Source organism: Dipodomys ordii, unplaced genomic scaffold (assembly GCF_000151885.1).
Source record: "Dipodomys ordii isolate 6190 unplaced genomic scaffold, Dord_2.0 Scaffold19, whole genome shotgun sequence".
Lineage (NCBI taxonomy): Eukaryota > Metazoa > Chordata > Mammalia > Rodentia > Heteromyidae > Dipodomys > Dipodomys ordii.
The window spans coordinates 13,492,234-13,505,622 of NW_012267235.1; the positions used below are offsets into that span (position 1 = coordinate 13,492,234).

General features: G+C 40.6%; 1 protein-coding gene across 3 annotated transcripts in view; it reads left to right on the top strand.

Moving 5' to 3' along the window:
- Positions 1-13,389, top strand: part of Rabep1 (rabaptin, RAB GTPase binding effector protein 1) — a 99,304-nt gene that overhangs the window by 62,986 nt on the left and 22,929 nt on the right. For all 3 annotated transcript variants that reach the window (XM_013013297.1, XM_013013299.1, XM_013013298.1), the window contains 2 exons: positions 3,048-3,226; positions 7,353-7,484. In XM_013013297.1, coding sequence (XP_012868751.1) covers positions 3,048-3,226; positions 7,353-7,484 — 311 coding nt within the window. The remainder of the gene's footprint in view (positions 1-3,047; positions 3,227-7,352; positions 7,485-13,389) is intronic.

Consider the following 13,389-nt stretch of genomic DNA (forward strand, 5'->3'; position numbering starts at 1 on the left):
AAAAAAAAAAAAAAAAAGAAAAGAAAAGAAAGAAAGAAATAGTGAAAGTCATTGAGACTATTAAGTTTTTCTAATAAATCTGAGAAAAGTTACCAAGAATGTTAATTAAAGTGAAAAGAAAATGGAAAATGGAATAATTTCTATACTGATCAATCACACCAAAAAACAGTGTCTTTAAATGAAGACAGATAAAAACAGATCAGTAGTGTCACTTTCAGCCTTGCTCAGGGGTGTTGGGTATATAACCAGTTTACTGCAACTGCCTGTTATAGGAGCTGTGCGGAAAGTGTGTTAGAATGCAGCAGCATCACCAATGAAAATTGGCAATTCCTTTTGTTCTAGAAACTGATGGTAGTTACATTCCTTAAATTATCTTTTTTTTTTTCTTTTCTGAGATGGTGTTTCATCATTCATGATGTTACTCAGGCTTGTCTCAAACTTGTAGACTCATATAGTCCTTCTGTCTCAGTCGTGAACACCCACTGTGCATAGATGAAAGAAGTTACTCTTGTGTGTGTTTGTGTGTGTGTGTGTGCATGCACGCGAGTATGTGCACGTGCCAGTCCTAGGGCTTGAAATCAGGACCTGAAGGCTATGGCTCTGTCACTTGAGTTACAGCCCCACTTCACTTTTGGCACTTTTGTTAGCCAATTGGAGTTAAGAGTCTCACGGCTTTTCCTTCCTGGGCTGCTTTGAGCCACAATCCTCAGATCTCAACCTCCTGAGAAACTAGGATTACATGTGTGAGCTTCTGGCATAGGCAAGACGTTACTCTGAAGTGGAGTTTAGATTCTTGTTGTTGTTTTTTTTTTTTAATTCGGTCCTGGGGCTTGAACTCGGCTTGGACTCTGTCTCTGCGCTCTTCAGCTCAAGGCGAGTGCTCTACCGCTTGAGCCACAGGGCCACTTCTGGTTTTCTAGTGGTTTATTGGAGATAAGAGTCTCAAGGAGGGGCTGAGAAGGTGTCTCAGTGGTAGAGCGCTTGCCTTGCATGCATGAGGCCCTGGGTTCGATTCCTCAGCACCACAAAAGCAGAAAAAAAAAAAAAGCCAGAAGTGGTGCTATGGCTCAAGTGGTAGCATGCTAGCCTTGAGCTGAAGAGCTGAGGGACAGCACCCAGGCCCAGAGTTCAGGCCCCATACATGGACCCCCCCCCCAAAAAAAAAAAAAAAAGAAAGAGTCTCAAGGACTTTCCTGCCTGGGCTGGCTTTTAACCGCGATCCTCAGATCTCAGCCTCCTGAGTAGCTAGGATTATAGGCATGAACCACTGGTGCCCGGCTCTTGTTTTGTTTTCTGAAGTAAAAGTTTAAGTGTTTTACTAAGTAGAGTTTGGAATGATGATTAGGTATTCCAGGTAGTCTGAGAGGAGCAGGGCAAGCTGGGCCATTTGCATGTAGCGCATGCAGCTAGCTAAGGAAGGCTAAGAGAATAGTTTTGTTAGATGTGTGGTACACATCTGTAATCATAGCACTTGGGAGGCAGATACCTCACAAGTGAGTTTAAAGGCAGCCTAGGATACATAGCAAGACCCTATTTCAGAAAGGGAAGAAGAAGGGAGGGGAGAGGAGGAAAGAGGAAGGGAAAAAGGGAAAGGAAAGGGGAAGGGAAAAAGGGAAAGGGAAGGAGAGGGAAGGGAGAATGGAAGGCAAGGAGGGAGAGAAGGGAAGAGAGAGAATTATAATTCAAGAGACAATAGGCAGAATATGTTATTGGAACAAAGGACACGGAGGCCTTATGCTTACTAAGGATGTTGGAAGGGATTTTTTTTCTTTTGTTTTAAAAGAAGAGCTCTCCCTTCCCTTCCCTCCTTTCTTGATATAATTCATTCTCATCCTTTTAGAGTATACAAATATAGCCACAAGATTGTGCATCATCAACCATTGTCTAATTTCAAAGCATTTTCATTAACTCAAAAAGAAATTGTGTATCCACAACCATTGTCTAATTTCAAAGCATTTTCATTAACTCAAAAAGAAATTGTGTATCCATTTGCAGCCACTCCCAGTGTTATTTCCCTTCTGTCCCTGACTGTGATAATCTATTTTCTGTCTATGTGGATTTGCCTCTTCCAGATTTCATATGGGATTTTATAATATGTGCCCTTTAGTGTTTAGCTTCTTTGAAGGGTTTTAATAGTGATATTAGTTTTTCTCTTTTTTATTAGTTTTTCTTGAAAGTTCAGTTTGATAGCTATACAAAGGACGAAAAAGAGTGGGCAAGATTGAGGGAAGGAAGAATGAAACTGTAATTTGTAGTATTGGCAGCTGTTGTAGTTGTCTTCAGTCACAAGGGCTGGTCTAAGCCAAGCTCCTACTACCAAGGAGACAGAATTAATAACTGTCATTGTTGGATGTGTTAGGGTAAAGACAAATCAGAAGTCTCTCAAGTTTTGACTTGTGTAGCTGGGTCGATAGATGGTTAGATGGTGCTTGCCTTTTCATACTTCATTGTGAGATGGCTGAACTAATGGTGTCAGCAACATGCATTTTTGCAAAGAATTCCTTGACCTATCCTGAGAAGTCTAACCCGAATAGGCCCAAGAGGGATTACAGGATGACAAATATGATTTATCACAATGTATTAAATACAGTTAGGAGTAGATTCTATACATTGACTTTAGAGCAAATGTTTCCCCAAACTGTGTTCTTTGCACACTTGTTAATTGAGTCAAGCTATGAAAAATTGTTTTTTGTCCGACAAATTTGGGAAATACCATATTACATATCACTTTACAAGAAAACATAGACATGGTTCAAATTTCAAAATCCTGCAATAAAGAACTCTTACAATTTTTATTTAACCTAAGAATTCTAAAACTAGTGCAAAAGTATTAATTTCATATGTTCCTGAAAGATGACTTTGAGAGACTGCACTGGAACAGTGATATGGGGATAGCTGTCATGTTTGTTCAACTATATATTGCCCATTGGTGCCAGTCAAGGGCAGACTCCAGACAGAACTGGCCAGATCTAGTCTAGTATCCCTATACTAAAGAAATTGTCTACTATTAAAATTCAGTGTTTTTGATTGGGGGGGTTCCTAAACAGTTTGCCATCTCTTGGAGCAAGAGCGACAACAGCACAACCAGTTAAAACATACATGGCAGAAGGCCAATGACCAGTTTCTGGAATCTCAGCGTTTGCTAATGAGAGACATGCAGCGAATGGAGATTGTGCTAACTTCAGAGCAGCTCCGACAAGTAGAAGAACTGAAGAAGAAAGATCAGGTGAATAGCAGTTTTGTAGGACTCATTTACATTGTTAATAAAACACCTCCATCCCCAATGATTGCATTACCTTTTGTGTGTTAGAGATTGACTTAAGATGGAACAAGGTGGTGTATGCCACTTTACAGTTGTTGTTGTTGTTAATATTATTATATTTGTTTAATTGATTGCAGTGTTGGGGTTAGGGATTAAATTTAGGGCTTTGCTCATGTTAAACAAGTACTCCTCTACTGAGCCACATTTCCAGCCCCTAGATTTTTTTTTTCTTTGAATACAACCTAAGAAAAACATAATAGTTGGATTTGAGTGATTTTTGCTTTTCAGCTTTACAAATTACTCAGGAATTATTCTTTTTGGAGATTGCAGGATGAAGCAGTACATATTTCTGAGAAAAATTTTCTTCGATTTTTATGGGACTCCTAAATTTGGTCAATATAGACCAAGTGTTTGGTCGCCTTGCCCTAAAAATGTGATTAAAAAGTGACTAGATAAGCCAGGTGCCAGTGGCTCATGCCTGTAATCCTAGCTACTCAGGAGGCTGAGATCTGAGGATCACAGTTCAAAGCCAACCCAGTTAGCATAGTTCATGAGACTCTCACCGAATTAGAGCTGCGGCTCAAGTGGTAGAGTGTTAGCCTTGAGCACAAAAGCTCAGCTCTAGCATCTCAGTTTAAGTTCCAGGACACATACACAATGATGACAGGATACAGTTGGGTATGGTGGTACACATCTATAATCCCAGTACATGGAGGCAAGTGGATGTGTGGTTCATATGATAAAACACCTGCCTGGCAAGTACAAGGCCTTTAGTTCATTATTACCCCCACCCCCCAGGACACACCACCACCACCGGAAAAAAAAGAAACGGCAAAAGGCTGAGTGCTATGTTAAAAAAGGATGTGGGCTGGGGATGTGACTCAAGAATTAGAATGCTTGCTTACCATGTGTGAAGCCCTCAGCTCAGTCCCTAGCATTGCAGGAAGAAAGAGGAAGTGGCAAAGAGGGAAGGGGGAAAGAGAATAGACATAGGAGAATGGGGTGGGGAATACAATAAAGAAGTATAAGTCCGGGGCTGGGAAAGTGGTTCAGTGGTAGAGTGCTTGCCTTGCATGCATGAGGCCCTGGGTTCGATTCCTCAGCACCACATAAGCAGAAAAAGCTGGAAGTGGCGCTGTGGCTCAAGTGGTAGAGCGCTATCCTTGAGCTGAAGAGCTGAGGGACAGCGCCCAGGTCCAGAGTTCAGGCCCCATGGCCGGCCCCCCCAAAAAAAGTATAAGTCCCTCCAAATATAACCTCATTTACCAATTTGGTAGAATCTTCCAGACCAGTTCTGTGTTTATAAGCATGTGCTTATAAACAATGTGTATTATCATAATGTGTATTTGTTCTAGATTCTTTAACTTATTTTCCCTTAAGCATTGTCCTAAATATCTTCCTTTCCCTTTCCCTTTCCCTTTCCCTTTCCCTTTCCCTTTCCCCTTCCCCTTCCCTTTCCCTTTCCCTTCCCTTTCCTTCTCCCCCTTCCTTTCTTCCTTCCTTCCTTCCTTTCTTTTTTTTTTTTTTTGCCATTCCTGAGGCTTGAAGTCTGGGTCTGGGTGCTATCCTGAGCTCTTTTTTTGCTTAAGGTTAGAGCACTACCACTTCAGGCTTTTACTGGGATTAATTGGAGATAAAAGCATCATGGACTTTCCTGCCTGGGGCTGGCTTCAAACTACAATCCTCAGATCTCAGCCTCCTGAGTAGTTAGGATTACAGGCATGAGCCACTGGCACCCAGCTTGGATATATTTTCATGAGAGAGTTGTAGCTCATTCTGGTTAACTGGTAATAGGAATGTATAGTAATTTGTAGATCCAGATCCATCTTTATTTTGTCCCCATACCTTTTGTCATCCGAGATATTGTTACAGCACTAGTAACTTTTGCCATGTTGCATATGGATACAAAACTCTCTCTAGAGTAGTTACGTAAAAGTGTTCATTGCTTTTCTAGGTATTTTAAGATTTTGTGTGTGTGTGTGTGCATGCATGCACCCGTGTGTGCGTGTGTGCGTGTGTGTGTGTGTGTGTGTGTGTGCGCCAGCGGGTCTTGGAGCTTGAACTTGGGGCCTAACATTGTTCTTGAAGTTTTTGCTCAAGGCTGCTGCTCTTCACTTGAGCCACAGCTTTCTTGGTAGTTAATTGGAGATAAGAGTCTCATGGACTTTCCTACCCAAACTGGCTTTGAACTATGATCCTGAGATCTCAGCCTCTTGAGTAGCAAGAATTTCAGGCACGAACCACCACTGCCTAGCTTTTTTTTGGGGGGGGGGGTTCTGGTCGTGGGGTCTGGACTCTGGGCCTGGGCGCTGTCCCTCAGCTCTTCAGCTCAAGGATAGCGCTCTACCACTTGAGCAACAGCGCCACTTCTGGCTTTTTTCTTTTGCTTATGTGGTACTGAGGAATTGAACCCAGGGCCTCATGCATTCAAGGCAAGCGCTCTACCACTGAGCCACCTTCCCAGACCACACTGCCCAGCTTTTTATGACTTAAGTTAGATTTTATTTTATAGAAGTTTCTTTTTCAATTGTTTAGATCATCTGCGTGAAGACTGTCAGCCTAAGGATTTAAATTCTAAAATACAGATCAGATCATGCCTATTTTGCTGCCCATTATAACTGTCTAAACTTTATTTAGATGGCTATTGAAGGCATTTATTAATGTTGATTGAGAGATCTTACATGTGCCAACATTGTGCCAAGGCTTTACACATAAAGCTTTATCTCAGACATTTCTCAGAAAAGAATAAAGCTTTCCATGTGAGGTAGGCACTACTGAATCATCCTTATGTGGTAGATCAGGTGATGAGGTAAAGGCAGTTCTCAGGTTTAAGCAGTCTCCGATTGTAGAGTCTAAGCACTTAATCACCATTTCCTCCTTCCTCTCCCTCACTTCTCACGGACCTGCCTCCTTTTCAGTTGTGAAGTTATTCAGTATTTCCCCACAGATATGTTTGTTCAGACCTTTGTGTTTTGAACATGCTTTGTTCTTCCCTGGAATCCTTTCCTGTCTCTTTTCATGCAGTTGCCAAACTCATCTTAGTGATCTTCCCAGATCCAGCTGATGTGTTATCTTCTCTGGGTCTCCTTAGCTGGCTCCCTCAGATGAAATAAGTCTGTTTTTCTCTTTTTGAAGAACTTTACTTTATCCCCTCTCATTAGACTATCTTGGAAGAGCATAGAAGGTATCTTATTCATCTCTGTTGCATGGAGTATATCACCTTTGATCATTCCCTTTGTATTTCATATAAATCTGTTCTTGGTTCTGATGGGTGTGTAATATCATGATATTTGTTTTCTCCAATAAGCAGAAGGGAATGTTTTTATGAATATTACTTTGGATCATTTAAAGAGGAATTAGCTTTGCTTTATTTATTTATTTATTTATTTATTGGGTCCGGTCATGAGGCCTGAACTCTGGGCCTGGGCGCTGTCCCTCAGCTCTTCAGCTCAAGGCTAGTGCTCTACCACTTGAGCCATAGTGCCACTTTTGGCTTTTTTTTTTTTGCTTATGTGGTGCTGAGGAATCGAACCCAGGGCCTCAAGCATGCAAGGCAAGCGCTCTACCACTGAGCCACCTTCCCAGCCCCAGCTTTGCTTTATTTTATCTTACTTAGTTTTGCCGCATACTTTTGTAAAAACTGCTTCCTGATTTCTTCTTTATAACCGTTCTTACCTAGTACTTATTATATTAAAATATTTTGTTTCTATATGCAATTACAAAACACATAAGCCTAAATGTCTGATACCATAAAGCCTTGTTTTTTCTTAGTTGTTTTAGTAATAAAAGAACTACTTGACCCTTAGTTATATATGGTGGTACACACCTAAAATCCCAACTACTCAGTAGGTGGAGGCAGGATAATCTCAAATTTTGAGGCCAGCCAGGCAAAATTGCTGAGACCTTATTTCAAAACAAAAGGGCTGGGTGTATAGCTCAAGTGGTAGAGTGCTTGCTTAGCATAGCATACTCGAAGCCTTGGGTTCAATTCCTAGCAACAATGCCCTTCCGTCCCCTCTGGGCCCTCCCCCCGCTTAAAAATCCTATTTGACTTGTTAAGTTATAATAATGTTTTTCTTCTAATTTTTAGGAGGATGATGAACAACAAAGGCTTAATAAGAGAAAGGATCATAAAAAAACAGATGCTGAGGAAGAAGCAAAAATACCAGTAGTGTGTGCTTTAACTCAAGAAGAATCTTCAGCCCAGTTATCAAATGAAGAGGTACAGTGAATCTATACTCAGAACTATTAAGGACTTAGATTGTGGTTTGGTGTTAGAATACCTGCCTAGCATGTACAAGATCCTAGGTTCAATTGCTAGTACTGTCAGAAAGCAAAATAAAGTACAACAAATATTGTATAAGCTTAGTACAACAGCATGTGCTTATAATCTTAGCACTTGAGAGTCTGGGGCTGGGGGTGGCCTGAACTTAGAAGTTCTACGTGTTTCAAAAAACCTCACAAAAACAACACACACACATATACATATACACACACGTATGTATGTATAATACAGTATTACCATCTTTTACTTAATCATATATTGTTCAGTTTCATTGTTTCTGTGAAAAGTGAGTAGTTGAAATGCCAGTATTTTCAGCCATTTTTATGGCATTATAATAGTATTTGAAACATTTTTTTTTTTTGTCGGTCCTGGGGCTTGAACTCTGGGTCTGGGCACTGTTCCTCAGCTCTTCAGCTCAAGGCTGGCCCTCTACCACTTGAGCCACAGCGCCACTTCTGGCTTTTTCTGCTTATGTGGTACTGAGGAATCGAACCCAAAGCCTTATGCATGCAAGGCAAACACTCTACCACTGAACCACCTTCCCAGACCTAGAATAAATCTTTATGTCTACTACAAAATCTGAGTTTTGATGTGAATAATAAATTCAAAATTATTTTGAATTTTTTAAAATTTAGTTTTGTTTTGATTTTGAAACAGGATCTTACTAGTAGCCCAAGCTAGCCTCCAACTCAAGATTCTCCATCTTTGGCCTCCTTCTTACATGCTGGGATTACAACCATGCACCACCACATATCGTTGTAGTATTAGGTCTTAAGTTGTTTTGCTTTTGTGGGTCATGGGCCTTGAACTCAGGGCTTGGGTGCTCTCCTGGAGCTTTTTCATTCAAGGCCAGTGCTTTGCCACTTTGAGCCACAGATCTACTGGGTAGTTAATTAGTGGTTAATTAGAGATAAGAGTCTCACAGACTTTCCTACCTGAGCTGGCTTTGAACTGTGGTTCTTGGATTTCAGCCTCTTGAGTAGCTAGGATTATATGTGGAAGCCACTGACACACCCAGCAGGTCTTTCTGAGAACAGAGAGTCAAGTTTGACAGATTATGGTGAGACCTGGTGGAACATTGCACATATAAAGGATAGAGTGGAAATTTTTTTAACAAAAATGTAATTTTATTCTTACTAAGGTATTGTACAAAGAGTTTATTATTTCATAAGTCAGGTAATGAGTACAGTTCTTTTTGGACAATCTCTCCCCTTCCTTTGCTTTCCCCCAGTTTCCCTCTCCTATTCCTGCCTACAATTTGCACAGTTCAGTTTTTGTATAGTGTGTAACGAATATCATGACTGCATTTGTTCATACTTCTTCCTTCCATTTCTGCTCTCTCCCTTTGTCCCTGCCAGAAAAGACCGAAACAAAAAACAAAAAGCCCACAAGCAAAAACACACACCACCATCACCAACAAAAATTCCCTGTTTCCATTTCCTGGAATTCATTTTGATAAATAGCATTTTAACGTTGATAGGAGTTTTACTTTTGAGTTCTACCCCTAAGGGCATCCTCCTTTATTCTGACTATGTGTGTGTGTGAATGCCTGGAGTTTTGTAATGGTGGAGAGGTTCTGAGGTGGAAGTAGTGCTCCTGTGGTCTCATCACCTTCACCCTGAGTATTACATGGGCCTCCACATTGCTCCTGCCTTCATAGTCTTACACTCTGTTGTACCCTCTGCATTACTGTCAAATTCATTTCCTTAAGAGTAGGTGCAGTAGTTCACTCCTCTACTCAAAAACCACCAGTGGTTCCCATTACTCCCAATGTGGAGTAGAAATTCCTCAGACTTTTGGTGCTTTATAAGAAGGATATTGTTAGAGACATACTGGTTTTTCTCTTGTGCCATGTTCTCCTCTTCCCCTGTTGCAGTGTTCTTTCATCTGGAGTGCTTGGCTCCCTCAGTCTTTCTGAGTGTTGAAATCCTTTTACTGTGTCTTCAAAGCTCATGCTGGTATCTCTTGTTGAATGAAGGAAACGTTTCCCCTATTATTATTTGGCTTTCTTAAATGTCCTGTTAGCTATATCCTCTGTTCTCCCTTCATTACTGCCAGGCCTATCTGCTACAGACAAGCCTTGTTTATACTGCCCCTGATACAGAGAGTTTCATACTCATGAGGGCCAAGGATGTTGCTCAGTGGTAGAGTGTATACTTAGTGTTTATGAGGCCCTGGGTTTGATCTATAACAGCATATCCTCCCTCCACTTCCTACAAAGTTCCCAACCCCTGCCTCCTTTACCAGCCCAGTGAACAAAGCTCAGTTAAGTTGAATAAAGGCCTTTTCTTCACATTCAGAAATACCACACTTCGGGGCTGAGAAGGTGGCTCAAGTGGTAGAGCGCTAGCCTTGAGCCAAAGAGCTGAGGGACAGTGCCCAGGCACAGAGTTCAGGCCCCACAACCGGACCCCCCCAAAAAAACAGCAAAAAAAAACACCCCACACTCCTAGTTTGCAGAGTTACTCTGAACCAAGTATAAATCTAGTTCCTGGTAACTTACATTTTCTTGTTTTCAGACAGTTTGATATCGAAAAGCTTTTTTTTTTAAAGAAAATATTAGCAGACCTGAAAACTATGATGCAGTTGTTTTTGCACATTCTTTGGTTTGGAATGTTCTGAGGACCTCTTGGCCTAATTTTTTAATAGACTCCCAAGAGAATGTCTCACGTTTTGGGTACAGCCAAATATTACATGATTTTTGCATCATACATTCATCTATCCAAGAATGTTTGAAAAGCAAGAAAACAGAAAAGTGAATCTTGTGATTTACAGTAAAATCTTTTCTTATTTTTGATTGTTTTAATTTTTCTATGTGACAGAATACATAGCATTACTTCCCAACATTTGAAAATTTTTTTATTAGACATTTTGGTCTGATACTTTGTGCTTTGAATCTTGAGTAAAATTGTTTTGTGTTTAGAATCCTGACAACTTACTTCAGCTGGTAGATTCAGGTGTGCATGAAATTATATTTAAAGTTAAAATTTATAGGACCTCATGTGTTTAACCTGATTGATAGAATATGCTTTCTCACTACAAAAGTAGTATAAATATGTTCTGGAAATTTTGGAGTTCAGAAAAGGCCATACAAATAAAAATAACTGGGCTGGGAAGTTGGCTTAGTGGTAGAGCGCTTGCCTTGCATGCCTGAGGCCCTGGGTTCAATTCCTCAGCATCACATAAACAAAAAGAAAAAAGCTGGAAGTGGCGCTGTGGCTCAAGTGGTAGAGCACTAGCCTTGAGCTGAAGAGCTGAAGGACAGAGTTCAGGCCCCACTACTGGGCCCCCCCCCAAAAAAAAACAAAAATAACTGGTAGCTAATTCTGCCACTCCCAGAGATAACCATCTCTAACATTTTGGTATGTATTTCTTCCTTCCTTTTTTTTTTTTTTTTTTTGGTGTGCTGGTCCTGGGGCTTGAACTCAGGGCCTGAACACTGATTCTGAGCTTTTTTGCTCAAGGTTAGCACTCTACCATTTGAGCCACAATTCTACTTTTGGCTTTGTGCTAGTTAATTAGAGATGAGAATCTAACAGACTTTCCTGCCTGGGCTGGGTTCAAACTGTGATCCTCAGATCTCAGCCTTCTGAGTAGTTAGGATTATAGGTAAATCACTGGTGTCCAATTCTTTTCTCCTTTTTAAGATAACACAATTATGTTTCTATTTATACTTTTAAAACATGCTGTATTTTGTTTTCTGGGTACCTTCTCCACTTAAGTCTACTTGAAATATTTTCCCAAAGAAAGCTGTTTAATTGCTTACAGACTTTCCATATGTAAATTTATGTACAGGTTTTACTGTATAAGTTTGACTGAGACAGCATGGGTAGGTCAGTACCATTAGAAAAAACAGATGTTACACTGTTTTCTCTTTGGCATTTTAGGGTTTGAACCCAAGGCCTAGTACATCTGAATTAGTGCTCTACCACAAAGGTACATTTCTCACTGGTGATTCCTCTAGGAATCCCTTGCTGGGTGGCCTGAGGGAAAGCACGGATAGAAGGAGTGAAGGGCAAGTATAGTCTGCAATGTTGTTGGGGTTTCTGGGGCAGCAAGTAAGATCAGGGAATGGCTTAGGACTAGCTAGTTGGGAAAATTCCCATAGGCTTTAGGGTAGAGGGATTCTTTTCTTTTTCTTTTTCTTTTTTTGGTCAGTTGTGGGGCTTGAACTCTGGGCCTGGGAGCTGTCCCTCAGCTCAAGACTAGTGCTTTACCACTTGAGCTATATAGTGCCACTTCAGTTTTCTGGTGGTTTATTGGAGATAAGAGTCTCACGGATTTTCCTGCTCTGGCTGGCTTTGAACCACAATTCTGAGATTTCAGCCTCCTGAGTAGCTAGGATTACAGGTGTGAGCCACCAGTGCCGTGCTTAGAGGGATTCTTTTTATGTATGTATGTATGTATGTATGTATGTATGTATATACGTATATATGTTTGTATGTATGTAGTATCTACTGGTTCCTGGGATGTTTTAGGGCAGGGACTATAGTGACTTCTCAATGTGAGTTAGATAAAGTAAGTGCTTGGAGGTATGAGTTTGAGGTTGGTTTGTTTACACATGAGAGACATGTTCATAGTAAATGAGTTAATGTCTCTAGGCTTCTGCTAGCTCCAACACCTAGTCACTCCCTAGCTAGCAAGGCTTCCAAGATACCAAACATCATGAAGTGTAGAAAATAACAAACACACGAATGTGGGTATACCTCAGTGGTGGAGTGCTTGGCTAGCATGCACAAGTCCCTGGTGTCCCGTCTTAGCACCATAAAGCAAAACAAAACACGAATTAACACACAGAGGCTCAAGTTGGTTTTTGGGTTTTTTTTACTATCATAAAAATTCTCATTAAAGAGGTGTGCTCAAGCAGTTAAGTGTTAGCTGAGCAAAAAAGCTTCAAAATAGTGTGAGGCCCTAGTCCCACCAACCCAGTCCCCCAAAACATTAAGTAATGTTCTAATGCACTATATATAGTTTATCCCTGTACAAAAATCACTTTTTGCCAGGTGCTGGTGGCTCACATCTGTAATCCTAGCTACTCAGGAGGCTGTGCCCAGCTATAATGGATTCTTATTCCAGTATTATTAGATTATTTATTTAGGGCCTTTCCCCTTATTAGCTTAATATAGACTAAGTTTGTGTTTTTATCTGAATTTGATAGGAGTAAATGTTTTTGAAAGATATGGGGGAATGAAATCTACTTCCTTGGCTGTCACTGAGTGCTTTTTTGTCTCCATGAACTTGTGTTCTGGATAGATTCATATCTTATGCTATTGGCTTCTGGTTTCTTTTGCTGTGTTCCATAATTAATGTGTTTGTTATGCCATGCTTGAAACTTGGCTCCAGAATAACATATTATTCTCTTATTCTGGCTACTTTTTCCTCTGCTCATCCTCTGAATGTTGCTGTTTTTCACTACATTGTCTTTGGCCCTTTTATGTTACACATTAGTTTTAGGTGTTTTGATTAGCTCTATGCCTTTAGTTAATTATCTTTATACAACGATAACTCTGAAGCCTCTGACTGAAGACTTTCATGTCCATCTGTCAGCTGCACTCTCTACTTGGATATTCAAAGACAACACATTGGGCATTCTCAACACTGAATTGGATGTGACTTACTCCAGCTCATATTTAGGCTAAATTCTTCCTCTTGAGTCCCCAGAGCTTGCACTTCATCTGTTAAACACAACCTGATTTATTTACCTATCTTTTTTTTTTTTTTTGGGTCCAGTCGTGGGGCCTGAACTCTGGGCCTGGACGCTGTCCCTCAGCTCTTCAGCTCAAGGCTAGCGCTCTACCACTTGAGCCACAGCGCCACTTCCGGCTTTTTTCTTTTTGCTTAT